General features: G+C 40.4%; 2 protein-coding genes and 1 long non-coding RNA gene across 7 annotated transcripts in view; all 3 read right to left on the minus strand.

Moving 5' to 3' along the window:
- lepr (leptin receptor) overlaps window positions 1-19,173 on the minus strand; it is a 51,642-nt gene extending 32,469 nt beyond the window's left edge. Inside the window, exon 1 of the mRNA XM_085138644.1 lies at window positions 14,388-19,173. Within this exon, the coding sequence (XP_084994770.1) occupies window positions 14,388-14,460 (73 nt within the window). The 5' untranslated portion in view covers window positions 14,461-19,173. The remainder of the gene's footprint in view (window positions 1-14,387) is intronic.
- Window positions 3,141-14,381, minus strand: LOC146498821 (uncharacterized). Its single transcript, XR_014870344.1, has 2 exons — window positions 11,994-14,381; window positions 3,141-10,242 (listed from the first exon to the last, which is right to left on the minus strand). It is a non-coding gene; the product is annotated as an uncharacterized LOC146498821 (long non-coding RNA).
- A 5,772-nt stretch (window positions 19,174-24,945) lies between the features above and the next one.
- dnajc6 (DnaJ (Hsp40) homolog, subfamily C, member 6) overlaps window positions 24,946-27,007 on the minus strand; it is a 34,335-nt gene continuing 32,273 nt past the window's right edge. For all 5 annotated transcript variants that reach the window (XM_085138655.1, XM_085138656.1, XM_085138653.1 and 2 more), the window contains one exon: window positions 24,946-25,212. In XM_085138655.1, the coding sequence (XP_084994781.1) occupies window positions 25,111-25,212 (102 nt within the window). In that variant the 3' untranslated portion in view covers window positions 24,946-25,110. The remainder of the gene's footprint in view (window positions 25,213-27,007) is intronic.

Genomic DNA, 27,007 nt, shown 5'->3' on the forward strand with positions numbered 1-27,007 from the left:
GTATGATGTTTTCCTTACAATATAAAGCACTTTGAGACGAGTGCTGCTGTGACTTGGTGCTATATAAATAAAATTTAACTGCATTGAATTGTTGCCTTTTAACAAGAAGATCCTGGACTCTAATTCACTATCTGGTCTGTGTGTAGTTTGCATGTTGTCCCCGCATTTCTGTGAGTTCTCTGGCTTCTTCCAGCAGTCAAAAGACATACAGTTAGAGGGGTTGGGTTAACTTATGGTTTAAATTGGTCATAGGTGTGAGTGTGATTGGTTATCTAGGCCTGTCGTGACTTGTCCAGGGTGTACCCTGCCTCTCACTCCATTGCAGCTGGGATAGGCTCCAGCCCCTCTTGGAACCCTAAATTGGACAAGTGTGGAAAAATGGATGGACGTAATATAACTAATTTATTTATTATATGGTATTTTCCACTGGGGAAATTTTCGGCCCATGCTTACGGAAATACATTTTCCCTTCCAACTCCCATCTTGAATTTTCTAATTCTAAAGATGTGAATGAGTATATGTGCAGTTCAATACAGAACATCAGATGTTTTTAGTGTGTTTGTGCTCAGTGTGCAGAATATACTGTTGAGCTCTCTGTTTTCATGTTTGTGGAAGGTCCTTGGACTGGACATCCTTGTTTCCACTGGCATTTTGCCCAGGCCACACTATGAATGTCCCTGTTAGAAACGCAGTCACGCCTAGCAGCAGGTCTTGCTGCTGAGCAGAAGAAATCCTGAAAGTTTGCCAAACACACACCTTTGCCCTCATGGGGTTTTTTTTCTGAAAAGACATGATCACTCAGTAGTTGAGGGCACATGCTTGTTATATCATGAATTTGATTCTACATCATATGTGCAGCAGTGTGTACTGACAAAAGCGTGCTTTCCCAGTTCACAGCTGTAACACGTGTTTCCTTACGGGATGTACTGGCAGAAATACAAGCTGACACTGCTTCTGTCATTAGCTCTTGTTTGTACAGCCAAAATCTAAAATAAAAACAGGCCAATCTTTGGAAGCCACATCAGCAGAATATTACTAAGACACATGCCACCCACCTGAACATTGTTGAGACAAGCACACAACAGTCTGGAATGTGGGACCTTCCTGCTGCTGCGGAATTGGGGCGGTCTGCTTCTCCCCACCCCAGGGAAAAGGGTAACACCACCTGGGTCTGGGTGCAGTTTCCCCCTCCAGGGGCAAGGGTACCAAGACCCGGGGCTTAGAGTACGCTTGGGGAGTGTGATTGTGTGTACAGTGTCTCTCTATGTCCGTCTCCACGTTGGGTGAGTGTTGAGTAATTGCATATGAGAGCATGAGGGTGGGAATGGATGTTTGTATCTGTGTGTGCCTGTATGTCTGTGTCTATATGTCAGGTTGGGTATCAGACGCCACCTCTCTGGGGACATCTCAGGCCCTCCAAGGTATGGAGGCCTATCTCCCCCCACCACTTCCCCTGCCAGTGGCAGACGCCCTCGGACATCGGTGCGTTGGTGGGTCTTTGTGTCCGGGGATGGGCGTCCGGGTACACACTGGCTCACTCTTTGGTGGCTGCTTGTCAGGGCCTGGAGCCTGGGGCTCGCTCGGGCCACTTCGGGGGTGGGGTCCCCTCAGCCTCTCGGCCTGGGGCTCAGTCACTCTGGCACAGCTGGCTGCCGGCGGAGCTCACGGACACGTCACTGCAACCCCCCCTGGCTTCTGCTCCGCGGCTGCTAAGTGACCCCTCATCTGGGACTCTCCTCAGCTGTTTCTGGGATAGTGGCGCAGCTGCCCCTCTGTTGGTCTTCCTTGGTCTCTTGTGTTCTGGGGGCCTCTGGATGTCTGGAGTTTTGATCTGAGTTTTGATCCTCCATACCTGCTTCATGCCCTGGTGGACGGGGCTGTGGCCCCCCCAAACCCTCTAGCAGATCATTACATGAAGGAACCTTTTAATACAAGCGCATCCATGCTCACAGGTGTACACACGGGTGCTCTCACACACAAACTACACCCTTTTTGGCTCCTACCTCAAAGCACACTGTGTGCTGTCGATCTTACATGCTGCACAATAATGTTTAATATTTAGTATTTACCGTTATATTCCCATATATCATCGTGATGTTGTTTATTATGTTGCTCTTTTCTTTCTCCTGCTTGTTCTCTCTTTTTTCATTCTCAACAGGTGAAATTAAAAAAGTATCTACTGTTATCTATTGTTAGCTAGTTTATTGTGATGGTGTTGTTTTTATTATGTTGCTCTTTGTTGTTTGTTTTCTCTTCTGGTATTTTATCTCCATACAGGTGATCCAGGTGTTTTGTTTGTTTTTCGTGTTTCTTTTCTTCCCCCCTTTACACCATCTCTTCTCCCCTCTATTTTTCTTTCTCTCCCTCTCTTTCTTTCATTCTTTCTCTCTGTCCTATCCCCCAGTCATGTCTGTCCCATCTTTAAAAAACGAAAATAAAATAAATACAAAATTATAATAAAGGTCAATCAAATGGACCAATATGGCAAGGCCATGATGATCCACTTGGTAAAGTAAATCCACTTGGCATCTTTCTTGGCCTTCAGACAACAGTTCTGATGGCTAAAGATCCAAACAGAACAGGCAAAAAAAAAAGAAAAAAAAAAGCACACAACACACTCCCTGATGGCACTAGCTTATCCCGGTGTAGGTAATCTGGAATATTTTGACATTGTTATTTTTTCACTTGCGCTTTATTTTCTCATGAGAAATGTGCAAGTGTGTGGCACAGCTGCACATTAGATGCAGTGTCTGCCACTTCTAAAAGAGAAGAGACGGGCAAAGAAAATAGCCGAGAGGCAGAAAGAAAGTGTGAGTCAGGCAATCACGTATGTGCACAAAGCCCCAGAAACAGCTCTGGGTGCCAATATACTTTCACTGAATTTGCAACAGGTGACGAAGCTTTCAACATTAAGGCCTCCTGGCTCACTCATAACACTGTTGAACCATTAAAAAAAATAGATTTAGCAAAAAAACAAAACAAAATAAAGATGTACCTTGGGCTCAATGATGTTATTGCAATGTGTTTCTGCTCTTTGTGCTCTTTGATTGGTCGATAAATTGGCTAACATTGGAAACAGCCATTTGTTTCTAGCTTTCTGTTCTTATTTTCTTATTTTGGTGACCCTCCTGTAGAGTTGGATGTCTCGAGACCGGTCTTGGTCTCGAGACCGGTCTCGAGACCACTTTTACGTGGTCTTGGTCTCGTCTTGGTCTCGACGGACTTTTGTCTTGGTCTCGGTCTTGGTCTCGACGGACTTTTGTCTTGGTCTCGGTCTTGGTCTCGCTGTCTCGGTCTTGCGCTCTCAAATCGACATAGTGTTCGGGAGATTTGGAGTCAACCATCAGCGGAGCGGGGGGTATCTTACTGGGCTTAAGCCCGGGTCATTTTTTCAGAAGCATGGGGTTTTTTGGAGTGTAATTTGTTTGTTAGATGCCTGACTGACAACTGTATAAAACAAAAACAACACACGAAGCACAGAGCGCACCGTCGTAAATTCCCCCTGATTTTGGTATGATCCGAGCTTTGGCACTAGGCGACTGAGCACAGCACCCATGTGAGCGAGGGGGGAGAAGATGCTGCCTGCGAGTTTGCTGAAGAGGAGAGCTTAAGTTTGACCAGGTACCAACGGAAATCATTCGTACTGAACTAATAATGTAAATATGACGGTGTATCACAAAAGATTGATATCAAACTGATCACTTGGTTGCGTTACTTACTCTTCGAGTGAATCAACAAATGGATAAATAAAAAGCCGAACGACAATGCTGATTTTTTTAGAGAGTCTAGAGAGATATTTTCAGTTGTTACCCTCCACGGCTAAACAAACTCTCTAAATCGGTTTCAGTTGTGTACTGATGAACACAACAATGGACATAAGGAGCTTCTTTCAAAGAAAAAACTCAGGTAGATGTTATTTTATATATTATGCTTTGTATGTTGTTGTTGTTGTATGTTCAGTATATCTATGCAAAACAAGAGGAATTTCAATACACAGCAGTATATTCACAGTTGAAACCAGATATTTACATACACTTTAGGGAGAAAACATAAAACCTTTTTTTACTGTTAAACATCAATTTAGAGTAAACTTTTGTTTTAGATAAATAAATGTTGCAATGTCTTTTGAATTAGTTAAATGTCAGAATAAAAAGAGGGAGCTGTCTATTTTAATCACTTTCATCAAATGTAGGAGTACATATACACTAAGTTTATTGTTAATTAAGATTAATTAAGAAAACTCCAGATGATTCCATTCTGAGCTTAAGAAGCTTCTGATTGGTTAGTAGAGTCCATGTGGGTAAATTGGTGGCACAGCTGTGGATGCATATAAGGCAAAACACAGAGCCTGTTTCTTTGAAATGGGAAGGTTTCTTTGAAAAATCAAGAGATGTCAACCAAAACACCTGGAAAAGAATTCTGGAAAAGAATTGTGGAGCTCCATAAGTGTGGCTCAATTTTGAATACAATTTGGTGCCATTTACAATTAAGAAATACAGACAGTTTCTCTCTTTACTCTTAAAGTTAACAAATATGTTTTTTATATTTATCAATCTAAAAAACTAAACATTTAGTCTGATTTGATGTTACAATTAAAAAGTGTTTGTGTTTTTATCTGAAGAGTATGTAAATATCTGGTTTCCACTGTATATTTGTGTTTGGCTTGATTGTCAGCACAAAGAGGGAGAGAGACGACGAAAATGACGACAGAACAGAGATGGAACAAGAGCAGGTGAGACACACAAGTTAGTCAAATGGTTGTTTGCCAAAAACTCATCAGAACATGTATCTCGTACCTATTGTATCTTTTTAGATAGCGTTTGTTACTTTTAAAATTCTATATTTATTAAGTTATGCAGGCTTGTTTGCTCAACAAGGCTAAATAATTATATAAACTTTTCAGAATCTAAATAGTGTACTTTGGTAGAATTAAAAAATAAGTGTAGTGCAGGTCTAAGATGATTTTTAGTGCTGCTATCATCTAGTTCTGATTCTGGTTCTGTCTTGGTTACTGTTGTAGTCCTGTTTTAATTCTGGATCAGTTCTGGGTCTGGTTGAATTGGGGTTTAGTCCCTGTGTCTTGATACAGGCCCGACTTTGTTCTGCCTTGCTGCTTAATTAAAAAACTATATATATATATATATATATATATATATATATATATATATATATATGAAGTCATTCTTTTTTGAACAAAGCTCAAAACAGAGCCTAATAATCTTTCAGTCATTTCTACCCCCACTTAATTTCCTTTGGCTGCTCAGCTCTCACACAGTGGCTCAGCTACGCTCCAATCCCTCCATATTGTGGCCAATCACATGCGAGGATATAGGATAATATCATTATGTGAAAAACAGAGAGGGTGAGAGACGCAACAGTCAAGTGGAGCATGGGTCAGTCCTTTCAGTGAGTGAGTGAGACAGTAGACAGTGGCGAGGAGGGCTGTGCGAAAGCAAATATGCCCGAGACCCGTAAACGAAGCAGCATCTGGCTGCAGTTTAAAGACTTTTTTTTTGTCTCGGTCTTGGTCTTGGTCTCGTCTCGGTCTTGGTCTTGGTCTTGTCTTGGTCTCGATACCCTCTGGTCTTGGTCTTGTCTTGGTCTCGATACCCTCTGGTCTTGGTCTTGTCTTGGTCTCGATACCCTCTGGTCTTGGTCTTGTCTTGGTCTCGGATTAGGCGGTCTTGACTACAAGTCTACCCTCCTGTGTTTCTGTTGAACAGATTTGCCTTTGTGCTGCTATACAGATGGAGCTCGATGATATCATGTGCACAGTTATGACGTAATAACCCCACCCGCTCCAAACAGGTCGTGTTGTGCGTGTGTGACAGAGAGAGAGAGAAAGAGAGCAAGAGAGAGTATTAGTGTGCAGCCCTCAGGTCTCACAGGAGTCATTGAGAGAGCTGCAGCGAATACATTTAATTCAATTTGTAAAGATCTGTGCTCATCAGCTGGCACAAACACCGCCTGGAAAACAAAAAGCACTGAGTTATTTTGTGTGTGTGTGTGTTGGGGGTGGGGGGGTTGGAGCGGGCATGATGAAAAACCAGTGAGTGCCAGATGTAAGTGGATCCATCTGGCTGTGACACCAGCAAGGCTTGAAGATGAACTCGCATGGGGTGGAGCTGTTTAGCGTCAGAGGCCATAGCAAAGGCCTTGGGGGCCCAGTTGAGATGAGTATTGCCTTCTCATCTTGTAGTCGTGTCTTTCTTTTTTTCTATCACCCTCTCTGTCCTTTTCCCTCTCGCTCCTACACATCAGCGCACAGTCCGCAGCAGCAGGCATGACAATGTGCTGACACGAGAACACTGTACTGACTCTCACTTTGTTGTTCATTCTGCCAGAACCACATCATCAGCGCCTGATAGAGTGACTTATAAAACCACAGCCTTTCTCTGGTGCACAGTTTCACTCTTATTTCTGTGCACACACACACACACACACATACACACACTGTGTTTTCATGTCTTGTGGGGACATCTAATTGACATAATGCTTTCCCTGGCCGCTTACCCATCAAAAATGAATGCCTAACCTTAACCCTTACCCTAAGCCTAACCTCAACCCAAATGTAACCCTGACACTAAAACTATATTTTGAGTCTCAAAAATGCCTTCAAACTCGTGAGGACCAGGATTTTGTCTCCATAAGGGCTGTTGGTCCCCACAAGTATAGTAAACTTTGAATTTTTGGTCCCCACAAAGACATGAATACACGCTCACACACACCCACCGACACACTGAGCCAGTGTGTCGCTGATTCTGTCCAAAGTAAATTATGTCTTCAGACACTCACGCAGCTTCTCTCTTATTTTTTCCTTTGAGAGACGAGAAACTCTTTAAAGGATCATTTCTCTTCTTTCCACCTTCCAGGGCAGAACACAAATATGGAAAGAATTAGCGAGAATAGGAGAAAAGAGGATTCCCAGAGCAAAACTTGTGCGTCATCAGATTTGATTATCTCGAACCCGGTGCGCTGGCCCTCACGGCAATAGTGATAAAACGGTAAAGAAGTGAAGTGGAGTCAAAGTAAGTAGACTTTCAGGCTGAATAAAGTGAAACAAATTGCCTGTCATTCCCAAATCATGTTTGATCAAATAATTTATACTACTGTATTGTTTAAGCACATACAGAACTCCTTGAGATCAAACCAGATTGTCTCTGGTGTCGGTTTTGGCAACTTTAACTCACACACACGGGGAAAAAATACCCCAGTTCCAAGGGAACATTTATGAAACAGGTGTGTGGCAGTGGTAAAAATTCAGTCTGTGCAGCATGAACATATTGTAAAGCAAGTTCACATAAACCTAGACTTAGAGCTTTTTATTGTCATTGTGCAGTTTATTGCATAGCGAAATTGGTTAGCTGGATCACAAAGGTGCAAAAGTAAGAAGAGAAAACGATATACAACGAAGGGGAAAAATAAATAAATAATAATAAAAAAATAAAAACCAATATATATGTATACATGTATGTGAGTGAAACTGTATACATGATGTATGCGTAAGAAACATTGAAACAGAAACATTGTGTGGCTGTATACAAGGGCAGTTATAAAATGTAATAAATAAATAAATAAGGGTGGAGGGGCTATGGTCATTTAGGAAATACATGACTCCTCTACTTCCTTCTAACTTAAGAAAGCCTACAGATAGCTGCAAAAACAATAAGAAAGGGGAAACCGAGCCCATGCAGCATTGTTTCCTTTGGCCTGTGCCCGGCCAATTTTTACATATTGAGAACACATTATTGTGGACAGAAGGGCTAGAACAGAAACATTAGTAGTAGTCGTAGTTGTTTACTGATTAACTAAGACTATCGATCAAACATATCTAGGAGGAAAAAGTAGCAACATGCCAGTGAGGAGTCTTCACAAACAGCCCAAGCAGGCAACAAAACTGCGTTAGAGTGTTTCTAAAAAGAAGCTAAATGTAATTCAGTCACTTCTCTTTTTGTAACACCAGCTCTGTTGTCTGTCTAGTCACTCCCACACTCATTAGCAGCTTCAATTTCTATGTTTAACTCTAGAACCCTGCTGTTCTGCTGCTGTCCTGTTAAAACTACCTGCTTTCAAATATTTGCCTGTTTTTGCTCAGCAGCAAAGCTTCTTTTTCTCTTTAATGCATTTGAGCATGTGCAGTTTTACTAAGATGGCTCAGATTAACAACAATAGATTTTTGGCGGGCTGATGTCAACGCAGAAAAACTATGTGGGGACAGGTTCTGAATTACCAGGCCTCTTTTTTTACTTTGTTTCAGAAAACACAGATGTTGACGTCTCTATGACGGATTGTAAACAAACAGATGACCTTACACAGTGCGTAGCTGAAAGGTTACATTTGTTAACAAATGGCTCTTTGAGGAAGTTCTGTGAGAAGTAAAGCAGCAACAAACACACAGACATTAATCCAACAAAATCTAATACCAAAGTCTCTGCACATAAATAAATAATATAATCAGATCAACAAAGGAGCCTTCATTGCGGTCATCTACGCTGCTTTGCATCCTGCACCCCTGACTGGATACTAATAGGTAGCTAAGCAACTGCTGAATGCTAATGGCAAACCTAATGTCAATAAACATATCCGGGGCCATTTTTACTGAATACATGACACTAAAGTCTTTATCAACTCAAATTAAACTGGAAAGCCAGGCTATCAGTAAGTGTAAATGATACTCACTCACTCTGTGCTGCTGATTTTGTGTGTGGCAAGCCTCCCATAAAATAGCAGCTTTAGGATATAAAACTGGAGTAGACTATTGAAAAGGTAAAAGCCAATAAAACAAATGAAAGAAAACCACTCTCTTCCTTTTGCACTCCACATAAGCACAGGAATCTGCACCACAGTCATCATAAAACTATAAGTACTTATAGGAAATTAAAGTTTGAAACAGTTAAACCGGGGGGGGGAGTTCAGATAAATGCTGGAGTTTGTTTTATATCAATGAATCAGAATCTTGGGTTTACCAACAGTTTGGTAATTAGTCAGCTGCAAGTTGTCAAGTGCACGCAATAACATCCTTGTGGGTTTCTCTTTGAGTAATGCCTTAATGTCTCACTGCATCCGTTGAGCAGCACTGAGAGCATCACTTTGGTTGTTATAACGCCTCGGGACGTATCATTTGAGATGCAAACTTTCTTCCAGTGCCATCCTGGATGAATGCTCTATATCTATTCTTTCATATCAAATTCTCCTGGCGCAGGTCATAGTGTTCAGTGTTTTCCAAGCAAAATGGCTTATTGAACCTCGAGTTATATTTGTGGTCTGAAGCTGTAAACCATTGAGGCTATCGGTTCAGTTTCAAACTCATTGTCATTATAATCAAGCTTTCCTCCAGGCTTAGAGTGACATTTAAAACATAAAAACTGTGTAAATAATCATTTTTAATAAGAGTAAAACACTTACTGCAACTCACTGGAACTGGAACACTTAATGGAAGGAACAAAACTTCTAACCAATGTATTTTTTCACCTTTTTGAGTATAGCTTGACCTTTCCTATGGCGTTCAGCAGTGACTAAGCAGAGCTTGGTAGAAATCGGTATGTGCACGTGTAACTGCACATGGGTTTGTGTGTTATCAGAAAACAGATTATCAGAAAAATAAACGAACCACATCACATAACAGCCTTAATAGAAATTGTGGGTGAATTAGTTTCCGAGAAAGAGGAACAGTGTATGGGTGCCTGTAAATGGCATATAAATGAACGAGCAAACAAAACGTGGACTGCGATAATGGCAGAAAATGGAAAAAGTGAAGCCGAAGCAACACAGAGAATGAAGCAAAGCACAGAAACTCATTTCATTATATTTATCTACTTGGAAAAATATATATATTTTCCAACAAGTGAATACTGGGTCATGTCTTCCTTCCTAGAATATTGGCACCTCTACATAGCTAAAAGCATTAGCATCATATCACACTGACATAAACCGATATAAACTCATAAACAGGTGGGATGAAGTATTTTGTTGTGGGACGCGTAGCACTGGAACATTTGGTGATCATATACTTCAAGCTAATGATTCACAGGAGAGAAGGAAGACAAGCAGACACACTGAGGCATGGGAACATCAGAATGGTACGCTTGAAATTAGCGTCCTGATGAATGCCAGGACCAAAGGTTTCTCAGCAGAGCAATGCACTGTAACAAGATGATCAAAGGTATCCACATCATCCATCGGGGTTTTATCTGATCGGGGTTCTCCAAACGAAGTAAAAGTTTCTTTCTTTTGTTTTTCCAACTTACAGTTTTTCTCGATTGGTTTGGCTCATTTCTTGAAACAGAAATTACATTCTCAAAATAATATGGACAAACCTCCAAACCTCTTGGCATATGTTCACAACAGAATGGCATTTCTCATTCATTTTATCAAATGGCAAATGCCTTAGTACATGTCTCAATTGTCAAGTAGCCTACAGTTATACAGTTAGCCCACATGTAGCACATTTTCCAAATGAATAGATCTTGTAGATCTAAACTGATTAGTTGATTCTCAGTCTAATGATCATTCTCTCCAAAACATGTCAGCATGATTTCATTGTATAAGTACTCGCATGCACAACCGTCTGTTCAATTGTCAAAATTGGTCAAGAACATAATACCATGAATACCATATATGAATTTCTTTGAATATTTGATAAATTGATGACAGTCATTGACAGTCAGGTGAAACTAGGTGTCACACACAGGTGTGTTCCATGATTGTGTGCTACCAAACACAGATATATAGAGCTTGACCAGAGCCAGTCTGATCTCTGAACATGGATAGACAAGGCCAAGCAAACGGACAAGGGGAAGTTCTTCCTCAAGGAAGAGGAGGAAGAAGAAGAAGAAGAGGAGGACTGAGAATGCGTGGTGGAGGAATAGGGGGAAGAGGAGGCCGAGGAGCGCGAAGACACTGTGCTGTCCCGAATGAAATTCGGGCCACAATTATAGACCATGTCATAAACCATGGCCTCACAATGTCAGAGGCAGGTCATCGAGTGCAGCCTAATGTGCCTCGCTCTACAGTCTCCTCCATTATCCAAATCTTTCGCAGGGAAAACAGGTATGTACTCTATGTAATCTATGATGGAATTATATGTTGTATAGGACAGGGCACTGTGCGTGAGGCAAAAAATGTATAACTTACTGTAGAGATTTTGTGTGCATCTGCCTACAGTGGTAGGTCTATACTAGCAGGTGGAGAGGACTAGTGGAATGTTTTGATACTAAATATGACAAGAAATATATTGAACAAATTACTGTAAACTATGGAATTACATAATTTATACAGTTTAGAGAAGTATTCCAGTCACTGTGCAGCGGGAGAATGAGTACAGCGACCACTGAATAAGTCCTTGTTTTTTGATTTTGTGTTCATACAATTTACTACTGTAATGTACATTTTCTTTTTACATATGTATGAAACTTTCTTTGCGTGTGAATAAAAAATGGTTATCATTTCCTTGGTAGTGTGAGTGCAATCTGTGATGTCAAACCTTGGAGGCTACTCTTTTCTGTTGTATATTGTTGGTCCTCTGCCATAGTGACAAAACATCTAAACATTTTGTATGGCAGTACTCACACAATGCCAAAGGGATGATGCATTTTGGGGGCACTGACTATTCAGATTAGAAAGAAATGTAGTTTTGACACATGAGTGAACTGTTTTAGGGGAGATGTGAGCTTTTGCAGGTGGACCAGGTTGTTGTGATCAACCATCCAGGTTTATTTTGACAAAAGCACCAAGAATGATGAGAATGTCCGATCTGTGTCGAGAAATGAGCCAAAGCTATTGAGAAGGATCTTTGCCATTTTGGAGACACTGACTGTTTGAATGAGAAAGGGATTTAGATTGAAGCCTGAGTGAACAGTTTTGGAAGAGATATGAGCTTTTGCAGGTGAGATATAGTGTTGTGCTAAACTGTAAGAGTGTTTTGCCAAATGATCTTAGAGTTTTGAGAATGTAATTTCTGTTTAAAGAAATGAGCCAAACCAATGGAGAAAAACTGTAAATTTGCTGCATATATGTCGAATTTTATCTTCCCGTATCCTTTTTAGACAGGAAGGATTTGTATTTCAAATAATACTTCCTAGGTTACTTTCTTTTTTTCCATCTAATCTCTTGCTCATCCTTTGCATCTGTCAGCTTTCAGACTAAACAGAGCTGTGTGTATCCACACAGAACTCCCTCACACACAGTTTATCTTAATGTTTACACCAAGGGCGGACAGACAGACAGACAGACAGACAGACAGACAGACAGACAGACAGACAGATAGATAGATAGATAGATAGATAGATAGATATTATTTAGACAACTGAGTTTCAAGTGAGCAAACAGCATCACCATGGAGATGTCCGTAACCATTACCTCATCTTTTGCTCTCAAAATTTAAATAACAGAGTTTGTCCAGCTGGCTTCATTCTGCATCCAGCAGAATAGCCACAGCTCTTATTGCTAACACAGAGTGAAAAACTATAGTGGCTCCTTCTCCAAACGCCAGCTACTAAAGTGTCGATCGAAGCCAGACAGTTTTTTGCCTCAGGCTTGTCTGAAATAGTTGTGTGACATGGGCACCTGATCTCAGCCTAAAAAGCACAAGTATAAACATGTTAGTGTTTTCACTGCTGAAGACACAATGCTCCTCTTTTGAATAATCTGCAGAACTGTGGTAAGTATTAGAAAATATATTGTTTAGACAAGACAGAGGAAGCTTAGAAGCAGAAAACTAAGATAAGTCAAAATTAGATAAGAGCACATTTTACTCTGAAACGGAGGGAAAACAACAGCATCAGTGTCCTGGCTCAGCCGCAACCCAGCAGATCAGCTGATTTTCAATAATATCAGCTGATAGCTCAGCTGATGTGAATCTCCACGCACATTGTTTTACATAAATGAAATGCGTTTGCCATCCAACCAGCAACAGAGCCATGCTGCCAAATTTAATACACTCCAGGTGGAAATAAGTCTCCTCTCCAAACTAGTAGCCTGACTAGGCTGAATATATTATTTGCTTTCTTGACATCAATATCTGCACCAATATCTCCTGAATCCCTCATCACTTTATATTTTTCTAGGAAAATGGGAAATATGTGCAGTGATTTATTGACACATGCAAACATACATGCACATAGAGTATATAAGGAAAATAAAAAAACAATTCAACTTTCCGCTCATCGCTCCATAAGACCTGTGTCCACTGTGGCAAGTAACATATGTCTAAAGATACAATTTCAGATTTAGTTTTTCCAAAATGTTCTGTTATATGTAAACCAAACTGTGTTTTTATACTTGAATGACTCATATTAGGTGACTTAACAAAAAACATTCCTCTGAAAATGGCTAGGTGCACAGACTGACTGAAAATGAGTGAAAAAGCAAAGAGAAACTTTGGAAGCCCTTCAGAAAGCCAGTAATATTCTCACTTATTATTCAAGACCACTTTTTTAAAAATGTCAGTCTCCTTGGAGATATAAAGAAATAAAGGATGGTTCAAGACTTTTGCATAGTGAAAATTTAGTTTGGTTTAGGTTTGGTTAGAAAAAAGCCAACGAAAATGAAAAATGTTGCTGCTGATCCTAATTTGGAAACATAACTGCACAAAAACATCATCAACAATGGACAATAGTCTTAATCTAGAAAGCATGTTTTGCATTTTGTTTTGGATTCCTTTTATGACTGATATTCCATCATTTCCTGTTTTATTTTGTAATCCTTGGCTCTCATGCATCCTAGCTAGTTTAACTTCGGTACTTTGCTCTTTTACCAACAGGTTTATCCCCCATCTTTCCCCTGTTCCTAATTATTCCTCCTAGTGCAGCTCCCAGATGGCCATTACCCTCTGCAGTCTACTTTTCCCAGTCTCTTTTTGTTTGGTTTTCTTGGGTTTTTGCAATTGATCTATTCAAATATTTTTCTTTTCATTCAAATACCAACTCACTGGCCCCCTAAAGCGAACACTATTGCACTTTTGCTTGTGTCAATGCACAGACTGAAAACAATTCAATCCCACCAGATTTCTGGCCACAGGTGTAAGTGTGCCACTAAAATTTGGAGAGAAAATAAGTAAGAACACAGCGGAGCTCTGACATTTCACCAAGACAGAAAGTTTGTGGTGATTAATTAAATTAAAGTGAGGCAGAATGAAAGAAAGTGAGAAACTGTACATATAAAGACCGAGGGAGGGGAATGTACCGTTTCAGTATAACAAATGTAGCGCAGAGTGATGAGAAACACAAGGGAGATCAACCATGTATGACAGTTACTTCTCCAAACAACCAACCAACGAACCGTCAACACAAAATCAACTTCAGTGACACGGGCGGCCTTTGCAGTCTGTCAGGCTTCATACAAGATTATGTTCAGTCTTATGAAATGTTGCCGTGTTTACAGTTACTCACCAGCAGCCCCACACCACCAGATATCCAGAAGTGAAAGATAAAAAAGTTTGTTTCCAGCTGATACGGCCAACATTTGAAGTTGGACATTTTAAAGTCCCACACGGAGAGAGAGCGCTTTATGCGGAGCAACATGTCTCTAGGCATCAAGTGCTATTTCTGATACAGGCTATCAGAATACACACCAATCCCTCACAACACCACACACAGGACAGGGTGTAAATACACGAGACAATCATCCATGTATCTGTTGGAGTGGGTGCCACTCAAGTGTAGATGGCACGGGGGAATCGAATACTTCTGGATAAAAGCCATCTCTATTTATGTAAGTGGACTGGATGTGTAAGCCTCTAGCTGTGGGCACACAGAGATCTCAGTGACAAGCCTACCTTCTGTGAAGGGCCTCCTCAAATTTTCCCCTCTGCCTAAGCTACTGTGGGCTTTGTGTCTGTGTGTGTGTGCATGCAGTCCAATGAGTGATATTTGATCCCATAAATCTTCTGACACACAGCCAAGAGCTGTGTGTCAGAGTTGTGAGCCATTTGCAGCAGCTCTCCCCTCACTGACCCATACTGATTCCAGGCCAAACAAACCTTAGGATATGACCCTGCTTTATTTACTTCTAAGATGGGGGGAAAAAACCTCTTACACGATATTCTTGTAAGTCTAAAAATACATCCTGTTTGTGTGAAAGGGAAATGTTCACTAAGCTGCTGTACTACATTCTTACATTATACTATATTCTTACATATCATTCATACATGATGAACAATGCTGCCTAATGCAGAAGTTCCTTAAATCTATATGTTTTCTACTGGCCAGATTGAGTCATCTCCACTGGTTACAGGAAGACATCTGAGTGTGTTGAATCCAAAGCTAAACTGGCTCTACTTTTTTTTTGTGAGCTCAGTAAGCATTTTGTTAAATGGGTTTATTATTTTGAGTCTTTTTCAGTTCAACAGCGAGAGAGAAACTGAAAATTATTTGCCCTTTTGCAGTAAAACAGAAAGAAATGAGGGCATGTGGACCCTGTGGTTGACTGGTCGCTCACACAGAATAACGCATCCAGCATCCTTGAGTTTCTTACAGTCCCAGTTTGGTAAGATCCCAGAGTTTGGTAAGATTCAAAGATACTTTTAAGAGTTGGCCATTTATATACTTCTCCATTGTGTTTTGTTTTCAGTCTGCTTTTCATTTCCTCACATGAAAATCAAATAGATGATCCTTTCTGACCAAGCTGGCTAGCGAGTTCTAGCATCGCCAACTATCTCTACCGTCATATTCAAACATGGTCACAACTCCAACACGCCAAACGTATAAATGGAAGTCCAAAAACAAATGGACGTCATCATCATAGCTAGGTTTACTGTTTATCTACACTGTAGATCAAAGGTGGGCTATTCATTGTCCCAAGGAACCACATAAGAAACTGGGAGTGTTGTGAAGGACCACATTTGTAAATTGATAAAGAGATCAAATCAACCCTGTAAAGCCTGAACCATGAAATATTTGCCAGAATTGTTTTTAAATTGGAAATATTTAATATTTATTGAACCTTCTATATGTAGAACTGGGTTCAGCTCATTTACACGAACCACCACACCAGTCGCATCTTCTCACGTCGCTCCATGGGAAAATTAATTGTTTATCCCTGCTGTATATCAACATATATGCAGTTATCACCCTAATTTGCTTTCCAGATTGGATTTGTTTGTTGTGCTCCAGTGAGTGCCAAACACAGAAGAAATACTGGTGAGAAAAGGTATACTGGACTACAGGTTGGCACCATCCACAGCAAATTTATAAAGCACCAGCCTTTTGTTGCCCCACTTCCAAGTGCCAGGATCTAATAATCTAACAATAAAACAAAGGAAATGACCCATTTAAACATAAAGTTAAACATACATAAATCTTTGTGCACCTGCTACAAAACCTTAAGAAGTGGGAAAGCAAAACATCAGGGTCAAGTAGCAACAAACCCCAACAACAGCTGTGCTATTTTAAAGGAGATTTTAAATGCCTGTAAAAGTTATTATTATAGTTCAATTGATTTCCATCACAGCTGCAGCTGGCAGCAGAGCCAAAGAGGGGAGAGACGTGTTATTTTTAAACTGCCAGTAAGACAACAAATCTCTGCCCAGCAGCATTCTGGGGTCGACCTCTATGACACCTGGAGTGTTTAAAACAGCCTAAAATCTTGACAACTGTTGCGCTACGATGGCTTGGCTTCCTGTAACCAGATGTGATCAGTAAAAAAAAAATGCACACAAGATTTATCTTTGAGTTTTCTGCTGATATGTTTTCAGAGATAAAGCTGACGCTTGGCACAGTATGTGTAAAGTTGATCAGTCTCCAGTTGTCGTACATAAAGATGGTGTTCGTAATCAGTCAGTAATAATAGAGGAGAAAAGACATAAAAAAAAACACAAGACTGAAAAAAAGAAGATATTCTGTTTCTTGTTGATGTATGAAATTAACACCCAGGCAGCAATATCTCAGTGTTTTGGTGTGCAAACCAGACATTCCTATTCATGTCGCGCACGTGTACATTGATTATGTGAGTGAGAGACTAATAGGCACACACACACACACGTACACGCGCACACACACACACACACACACACACACACACACACTCCCTCTCTTTCTACAGTCTTATTGCATCAGACAGGATGTATTGCAAAATGTTCCTTTCATTCAAGTTGATGCTTGTAGCACGGAGATTTCAGATAACCATTTATGAACGGAAAATGTGAGGGAAGAGTGATAACAAACTTCAGAGTATAAGAGAAACATAAAAAGAACAGCTTTTAATCTGTCAGAACCGTCAACTAATGTAACAAGTGAAGAATAACTCACCAAATCATTCCACACATGCCTCTTAGCTACACACCCGCTCCACTAACAAAGAAACTTGAGGACAGTTCATTGAGGACATGGAACAAAGGGTCAAAGTTCACAGAAGTCAAAGAACTCTAAAAACATGGACAAGCTGGACTTTCTCACCTCCTCGATGAAAATTATTTTTGGCTACAAGAAACAGAAACACTGGGGTTTACATTAGACTGACGTACATTGATCGGACACTCATGGCATGTTGAGGTTGTTATTTTTGCTTTTGATTGACTTGGAATTTAGTCTCACTATAATGAGTCTAGTGATTCCTTAATTATCAACAGAATAAATCTGGCAGCGGAGAACAAGCTAAAAATCTATATTCTGGAGCCATCTGTACTCATACAGCTGTGGTCACATTTACAGACATTTAATTTGGGGCTTTTAATTTTTTCTTTGAATTGTTCTTTTTCGTGGGTGAAATATTTGTAAAGCATACACCTTTAATAACTTAAAAAACAACAACCGGTTGGACAAGATTGACTTTATTTTGTATTTTTATCAAATCCACACAGGATCAAAAGTATACATAGAGCCTCAAGTATCTACACATGCTCACTTGAATGTGTCTCTTTGCCAGTATAAAAAGGATGCTGTTGATCTGATGTGAAGTTAAAGATTTTGGAGGTAGTGTAAGAAGTAACTAGCAGCAATTCAAAAGCCGCAGCCTACCATGAACTTGAAACAACTACAACACCAACATCACTGTCCACAGTGATGTGAATTTTATACAGTGAAATGAGAAGGTGCTGATCAAGTCCCTGTTCCAAGTTCGGCATCTTTAAGCTTGACTGAAATTTGACGCTGTCCAGATGCACAAGGAAAATACCATATGGAGAAAAGTGTCTTGATGCATGCTCAATGATCCAGGTAAGTAAATCTCCAAAAGTTTATTCTGTTCATCTGGACGAAGCGTTTTGTGGGAGAAACGTTTCGTCACTCATCCAAGTGACTTCTTCATTCTCAGCTGACTGCAGGTTTCCCCAATCATATAAACAGGACATTTGCACCAATGAATAGACAATGGCTGTGAGGTCAGTTAATTGATCATTAATATGCAAATTGTTGTGACCATTGATCAACAACCACTGATCAAAGACCATTGGTCATTAATCAAAGACTGTTCTGGAGAAAGGTTTTAAAGTCAGATGAGATAAAAGTTCATCTATTTGACCACTTTGACCTGTTTGGAGGAGTAAAGCTGAAGCTTTGAGACCTGAGAGCTCTGTACGAGCTGTTAAGCACGGCGGTGGCAGCATCGTGCTCTGGGGCTGTTTTGCTGCCAGTGTTATTGATACAATGTACAAAGTGAATAAAATAATGAAGAAATTCTTCTGCATCACCTCAGGTCAGATGGTTAAAACTTGAACACAACTTGGTTTTCCAACAAGACAGTGATCTCAAACACGCATCAAAACTTTTTTGTTTTTTTTAACTTAACCAGGCTAATATAAGCTGCTGGAAACCAGTACATTTAAATGAACTCTGCCAATTCTGCCAAGAAGCACATCAAAGAAGTGGTCAAATATTCAGCCAGAATTATGTCAAAAGCTTGTCGATGGCTTGCTGAGGGACATTTAGACAAATATTAGTGGGGATGTATTCATATATTTGATCACATATGTACACTTTTGACTCCGTTTAAATTTGAGGAAATCCTAAATAAATCCAAACTCCCCATTCCTTTGTTTTTTTTAAAGTCATTAGAGATGTATGCTATACAATTGCGCCTATTGATGCCCGTGATGTGTACGTAAACTACTGTTCACAACCGTATTTAAAAATATGTCTACATTAACATGAAAATCATATTTACAGCAATTTATCTCAAGACTTAAATATAAACCATTCACATTTTATTCATATTTTTTTCTGTAATAATTGATTTTTAATTGACTTTTCCACTATATTTTTTAATAGAATCAACTTTAGTAAATGACAATACTTATTGTATGTTGTCTTGAATATAATATTGTTAAATATAATAAATAAATATAGTACTAATTGTTAAATATAATATTGTCTTAAATATGATATAATATTGTTAACAGTAAATCCACTAATCAGCTCAATAAAAAAAAGGACTCCTAGTATTTTTGTTTGTTGACCACTGAATGGAAAGGCCATGTGAAAAGATATTTTTATGTACTTCTAATGTTCCCACAATGAGGGAATAGCATCTCTAGAGACATTTTCCCAGGAAGCGGCAGTCGGATTACTGTAAGATAACAACAGTTTGTACTGTGCTTGTGCAATTCTGAAGTTGTCTTAAATACATTTAAGATAATATTTAGTTACGCAAAGCAGCACACGACCTGTTTTCCCAGCCATTCCTGACATCGCAGGAGTTTCCAGCATAAATAAGTTTTAGCCTTTAAACTGACGACAGTGCTCGGCACAGACCAAGCTGCTTTTTTTTTCATCGTTGATGCAGAAAAACAATGTTCCCTTGTTACCATCAGTCTCTTTGTGAGAGCAATTTGTGGCCAGTGCAGGTTTATGTTGGTTATATTAGAAAGATGATTAAGACACCCTTTTTGGGAACCGCACGTCAGTGTTTACCTTGGCTTTATATCTCATTTAATTTCTAAAATCTAGATAATCTGATTGTGTGAGTCAGCGGATCTTTTGGCCTTTTTATATATAGAGTGAATTACACGGTGCATTAAACACTGAACGTGGAAATGTTCACATTGTTCACAAAAAGATGAGTGAATAACGAACTCCAATAAAACAAATAACAAAAAACAAAGAGATGAGACTCGCTTCAGCAGCAGGTGAGCAGTGATGAAACCAAGCTGGCTTTTCTGTGGGCAGAAAAATTGGATTTATGTTAATTTAACTGTAATAAAAGACAACACTTTTATTAAAACTCAGAGCGAGACTGTCTTCTTACTCTGGGGGCTACTTTACTTTCCATACATAATGGGAAACCTCTCTCAGAGCTCCATTCATTAAATTTATATAAATTTTAAGCAGAGGGCTAACAAACAAAACAAAACTATTTTGGTGGTGCTCAGGCTCAGTGACAGGATTGGCACCTCTTTCCACAGACTGTTGCAAACAGTCCAACCATATTACAGAAAAAGGGCAAATGGATTACATTTCAAAACAGCTTCAACTAGTAAGATTATGAAGCAACTCATACAGTTAATTTGCTTGCAATAATGACTTCCTATAATAATTTCCTAGGGATCAATAGAGTATTCTGATTCTGATTCCTATAAATTAAATACATTTCTTCTCAGCGATCATTTTGTGGTGCAAACATGCTTACTCGTTTCTAATTTCATCCAAATCCTCTCTGCTCATAGCTTTTTTTCTTTCTTTTTTTCAAACTCTGTGTGTGTCTAACAGCTTGACACCCAAATGCGGCTGGTGTTTAATGGTGTAGGATATCATGAAAATAAAACATCGGCCTGTGCTGATGGTAAACATCCATCAGCACTGGAGTCTCTCGAGAAGTGCGTCAGCACTGTCAGCAGAGCGAGTTGGAAGAAGGAAAAACTGAAGTGTCCAGCAGTAACTTTGTTTTACAGTGAATCACTGATTGGGGGGGGATTATATTCAATTACCCTAAATTTCCTTCTGGATAATGTAACGCTGGCACCGCAGCCATGTTTTCCCGAAACTGGGCCCCAAGGGGAGAACTATCAGCCCCAGATGGTAACAAAGCCGGAGAGGCTGGAGCACAAGTAGCAAATAGCAGCGTTGTGCCACAGCTTATACTGTAATGGCTCATTAGCATCAGAGCAGTCGTGCACTGCCACAAGTTGACATTGATGATTGCTGCCATTGTGAGTCTGTATGTTAAGGGCCTTTCAAGAAACCCAAGAAGGTCGCTTTCTGGTCAAAAGTCAAAGCCCAAAAGCCTGTGTGAACAGGTGACATCTCAGAGGGTGGGGGGTGGGGGCATGAAAGGCTCTGTCCTCGAAAGATTGGAGTTTGGTGTAGAGGGATGCAGAGTATCTGTATCTTTATCTGTGGAAAGCAGAATCCAGGCTGGGGTGCAGGGGAGGAGAAGATCAGATGAACACTGGGGAACACGATCACATAGGGATTTAGAGGTGAGGAGAAGGATTTTACTGGAGATTCGGGACCTGACTGTGAGCCAGTGCATGATGGGGATAAGCTGGTGAGGAGAAAAGCCTTTTTAAAGTTGCAGTACACCATCATATTAATTAATGTTCTTCTAAATGCTTATAGGGTGGAGATGGCAGCACAGTTAACTTGGGTTCCTTTCTTTGCAGCTTTCCTTTCTTACTCTGTCAGGTTTTCTTTCAGATTGAAAAAGAATAAATATAAAAATAAATTCAAGGTCTTTTTTAGATGTTTACAACTTGCTGCACCTGCAGCCTGTGACAGCTGCACAGGTAGTTCAGCTGTCAAAAGAAGGTTTGCAGTGTCTCGAGGCACAGTATCAAGAGTGTGGAGGGAAAACCAGAAGATACGCAGTTATAAGAGACTCGACTGCAGCGAGACTGGTATCTGCTCCTTTGGGCGAGGAATATGAGGAGCACATCACCACCAGCAGGGTCCTCATGTGCATGTTTCTGGCCAAACTCTCAGAAACAGACCCCATGAGGGTGGCACCACGTCCTTTTACTGGGACTCTCAGCTCAACTGATCATGACATATAGTTCATGTGCTGTACAATGCAGCCCTCTAGTGGTTACAAAGACAAAGGCCAAGCGAGATATAAAAACTGAGGAATGCTGCTCACCCGGCTCCGGTTTCTGTTTACTGTTTATTTCTGTGCACTGCACTTGATCATTATGTACATCCTGTAACTGTAAACAGAACTGAAAAGAACAACATGAACAGAATTTTTACACAGCTTAAGTAATATTTGAACAGGAGACAGGCAAACACATAACTTACAGTACTCTGTATCCAACTCTGAGCTCCTCCATACATACCACAAGTTCAAACAACACACATCCACTGACTACAATATAGAGGTTAGCTTTTTAACATAGCTGTAAGATCGCAGATTCAGTCAGCGAGGGAGCCTATGAGGGTTATTTCACATGTAGGTCCTCAGTGTAAATAAAGCATAGACACATACTACACACTTCTCATATCTTGTAAAACGACAAAGAAAGCAGTCACCTCCAGATTAAAGTTCAGTATTTTCAGCCTGAGACCCGGAGTCTTGTTCGACGGCCCAGTCAACACTTGTTATGGGATCCTTTCGGGGTCCTCAGCCAGCTAATGAAACCACACCTCACATAATTCTCTTACGCTGGTCAGAAGTCAGTCAGCATCCTTAATGCAGATGAACAAACTGGACGAATGAAATCCAGTGAAGGGAAAAGACAGTATGATGCCAACAGAAAATCACCTTTGACCTTACTATGCAAATCAGAGAGCATGAAGACAGTTAACAGTGTCAGGATCTTCAACTGGTCATGAGCATGAGAAGGTAAACACTTGGCTCGATTTGTGTGTGAAGAATAAACCCAAACAGCCTAAACTGTTTCGGGGGATCGTGTAGGAACATATTAGTGTTTTGTGAAAACCTCATGTGCTTGAAAGAAATTGATCATTGCCTCTCAAGTTATTGCATATTTTATCGTTTTCTCCACTTTGCTCTAAAATGATGAAATGCTTTTAGCACTAAGAACCGATTTTGTGAATAATTGCACGTAAAAAGGGGCCAAATGCTTCCAAAATCAGCAAATGTTTGTGTTAGGTTAGTACACATCAGCTGCAGCATCGACTGCTGTTCACTACTTCTAATGTATACCCCATTCTTTTATGCTGATTATGAATAAACGTGTAGTAAATGAAGTAAAAAGTAAACAAAACAAATCAATAAAAAGTAAATTGTTGTAAATCAGTGTTTTGATGAAACACAGTATGATCTGCCTGACATGAAACAGTGATATACAGTAAACAGAACTCTTATTGCATTCTTGATGGTTTGCGTTTAAGCACATTAGTGTCACTTCTGTGGTTCAGAGATTACTCCACCCAGTCTCAACCTTACAACTACCTCCCTAATTTAATGCAGGCTCCCCTCTAGAACAGCTCTGACTCATCAGAGCATCAAGATGTGATGTTTTGGGGTGTCTTACAAACTCTGGCACTAGGACGTATGTCTGTGAAGGTTCTCAGTCATCCAGGTCATCATAGTCAAAGGAGCTTGCAAAGAAAAGCGTCTGGACTTTTTTAAGTTACTTGAAGACGTTTCATCTCTCATCCGAGAAGCTTCTAATCGCCTGACCTCAGGAATTCGCATGATAAGGTGGGGCCAGGTTTCACAATGAACTCACCCGAAACTCTGGCTGATTGGGACCCACACCCATTTTCACACCTTGGCTCAGGCAATTAGAGGATCATCAGGGGGTCTTTTTGTCCCTCTGTGGGGGGATACTCCCACTAGGTTTATATCTGGGACTCTCCACCATTTGACCTTAGAACTGAAGAAGCTTCTCGGATGAGAGGTGAAACATCTTCAAGCAACTTAAAGACGTCCAGACGCTTTTCTTTGCAAGCTCCTTTGACCACTGGGATAGAGGCAAATTTTTTGAGCCCTCTGGTTGTGTGGAGGCGTCTGTTAAAGTGCGTCCCATGGATCCTTGATCAGACGTGGGGGATCTGGGGAGTCTGAAGGATAGGTGTGATGTTAAGGGCGTCACATTCTCATGAACTGCCTGATGTTTCCCAGCAGAGAGCTGCACTGTGATCAGATTTCCTTTAACTGCCAGTGGTTTTTACTGTTTTGGCAGACGACTGTGTTTGACAGACGTTAAAAGTCTTTAAGACAACAGCCTCAAAGTCCTGAACTGTTTCTCACGAGCAGATTGAATTTGAACCAATATTTTAAAGACAAACAAAGCGATTTAATAAATTAATTCATGGATTGCCTTCCTTGAGAGCTGCACCGATTCGATTCATCAGTTTGTGCTTTCACAGAGATGTAAAGCAAAAATATATTATTATATGAGTGTGTGCGAGGCCTCAAGGTGCTTCATGTAAGGAACTGTACATGTGCTAATGCTAAAACATACAATCCCCAGTTCCCCACAAGGCTTCAGGATATCAGACACACCAATTCGTATTAAACCTCTTCATAACAAAACCATTCCACATGATATCATATATGTCACATAACAAGTCAAGTTATTGTGTTACTGTTTTTTTTTTTAAACTAATTTTGTTTCCTCAGCTACACTCAGCAGACGACATCTTCAAGGTGAAACTCGACCTCTGATCAAGATTTTCTAATCCAATCACCTCCAAACAGCCTATTTTAACTTGACACTGCTGTTTGTGTTTGTTATTATAGGGACATTAAATAGTGTGAAAACTGGATTTGATATGACGGAACTGATCTTGAATTCAGTGTTCGCTCACAGTACAAAAAAATGGCTTGAATGCTGTTAAATGCTTGTTGTGCCTCACAGACTTCTTCATGCTTCAAAGCTCTCGCAAAGAGCAGTCTGACAAATGTTTGCTCAGTTTATTCTCGCGCATTTCTTTTTCCAGATCAACAGCTCTCACCTTGTTTTGATCCGTCTCTTTGACGTCCAATTTTTTTGAATGGGATGGTTCAAACATACAGTATGGATATTAGAGCTACAGAGAGTCAGCTGTTCGTCTGAGCTTCTAGTCCGGGCACGGGAGGCTGTTCTATAGCCTGTCATCACTCAAGTTCTGCGTTTTTGTTGCAAGAAGAGAGACACAAGTTAAAGCATGGGTATAAAGGCAGATGTTGCAGGGTGTGGCTGCAGTATGCGGACAAGAGGTGGTAACACTGTAAGGGTTAGATGATGGAATCAGCAGGGACATCATCTCCTCCTCCTTAAGTCCCCTTACGCTTTATTCAGTAGAGAGGCTTTTGTCCTTGGGTCTCAAATTCTGACCAGGCATCATTTAGTTCCATGAAAATCATCTTGGCATATTGTTCGTATGGTTGTCCCGTCGCCTACGAAGTAGGAGAGAAAAAACACAACAGTTATGAACCCATAAGTAAAGCATATTTGAGACATGTTGGCCTTTTGGGATTCCCACTTCATTTGTCTCTCATTCACAGCTTGCTTTACTCGAGCATTATGTCAACATTATATTATTCACTGTTACAGAAAATTCAGGTAAGACACTAACTTGTCTTTCAGTGCTGAGAGTCAGGAAGTATACGGTACCCCACTCTTTCTATAATACACACACATCCCTGCATGGATGGATGTTTACAGGTATAACTTGAATCACATGTTTAATTCTAAGCCAAGCTGCGTTGTTTTAGTGGGTGCAGTGGGAAAGGCCCGGCCTAATGCTTCAGCTGACCACATGGTAGCTGCTGTACTGCCAGTGTTGGGGAGTAACGGAATACATGTACCGCTGTTACGTATTTAAAATACAAAATATGAGTAACTGTATTCCGTTACAGTTACCGTTTAAAAAGGTGGTATTCAGAATACAGTTACTTTGTTGAAATAAATGGATTACACGGTGGTACTTTCCTGTTTCATATTGTGGCGGGTCAGGACTGTTTGGGTTTTGTTTGACAGCTACGTTCTGTAGTTCCAGGCGGCAGCGTTGCGGTTGCCATGGTTACAAGGGTGACGCTCTCGCTCTGCGTGTTTCCTGGGTGAGAGAGGCCTTTTTGTTGTTGTTGTGCTAAGCTAATAGGCAGAATGCTACAGGTATAGCTCTAAAGAATGTAGCATCATAGGCAGTGTAGTCCCTGCTGCAGGGAGAATGGACTGTCATACCCGTTATGTGTCTGTGAGCGAGGGAGGGAGAAAAAGGAAAAGTACGAGCTGTCATCGAGCAAAAACGGGAGCTGGAAGTATGTAAAGTAAGTAAGCTATTAAGACTCGACTGTACGCTTTGTTCGTGTTTTCCTCCGAAACAATAAGTTCTGTTGGAGCAGCCTTTCAACACCTCTCTCTGTCTCTCGCAAGCAAAGTTGACCCAGACAACAAAGTAAAGCTATTTTTTGGCTACGAGCCCGACACAGAACCCACCGTATTAGCCAGAGGTCCCTTTACTACGGTTCGGGGCAACGGACCTTCAGTAACAGTAATAAATCACAGCAATAGTACATTCATGTAGTTGTAAAATGCATGATAATATGTTAAGTAATTCAAAGTATTCAGAATACGTTACTCTCATTGAGTAACGTAACGGAATACGTTACAGAATACATTTTAGGGCATGTATTCTGTAATCTGTAATGGAATACATTTTAAAAGTAACCTTCCAAACACTGTGTACTGCATAGCTGTATCTTTAAGTGGATTACAAGGGAAGCTGTGGCTTGGCTTGGCTTGAGAGTCTGAGAATGACGCACTCTACGCTAACAGACTCTTCACTTCACAGAGTAAAGTGCAGAGCTTCAGATATCTTTGTATTTCATTATATTGTTCACATGCTCACACATACTTTTAGTTTGGTTTGGTTGTTTTCTTGTTGCAACATCATATATGCAAAAACTTCATCCTCCAGCACTTTGAACACACAGACACTACTGTGTGTGTGCGTGTGTCTAAACACGCGTTGCAACTTCTTGTCTGGTGCGCGTCTTTTATTTTGACAGCGAATGCGCACCTGCAGACCACTTATGTGCACCCCTGCTTATAAGCCTGATATAAGGAGAAGAAAGTGAAAATAAAGACAGTCACTATTTTTTCATCTGACTTTACCTTCAGTTGCTTTTAAGTAAAGAATGTCTCGTTATTGCAGCTGATTTATTCTGTACATATGGATATGTCTCCTAT

Source organism: Neolamprologus multifasciatus, chromosome 17 (genome assembly GCF_963576455.1).
Source record: "Neolamprologus multifasciatus chromosome 17, fNeoMul1.2, whole genome shotgun sequence".
NCBI lineage: Eukaryota > Metazoa > Chordata > Actinopteri > Cichliformes > Cichlidae > Neolamprologus > Neolamprologus multifasciatus.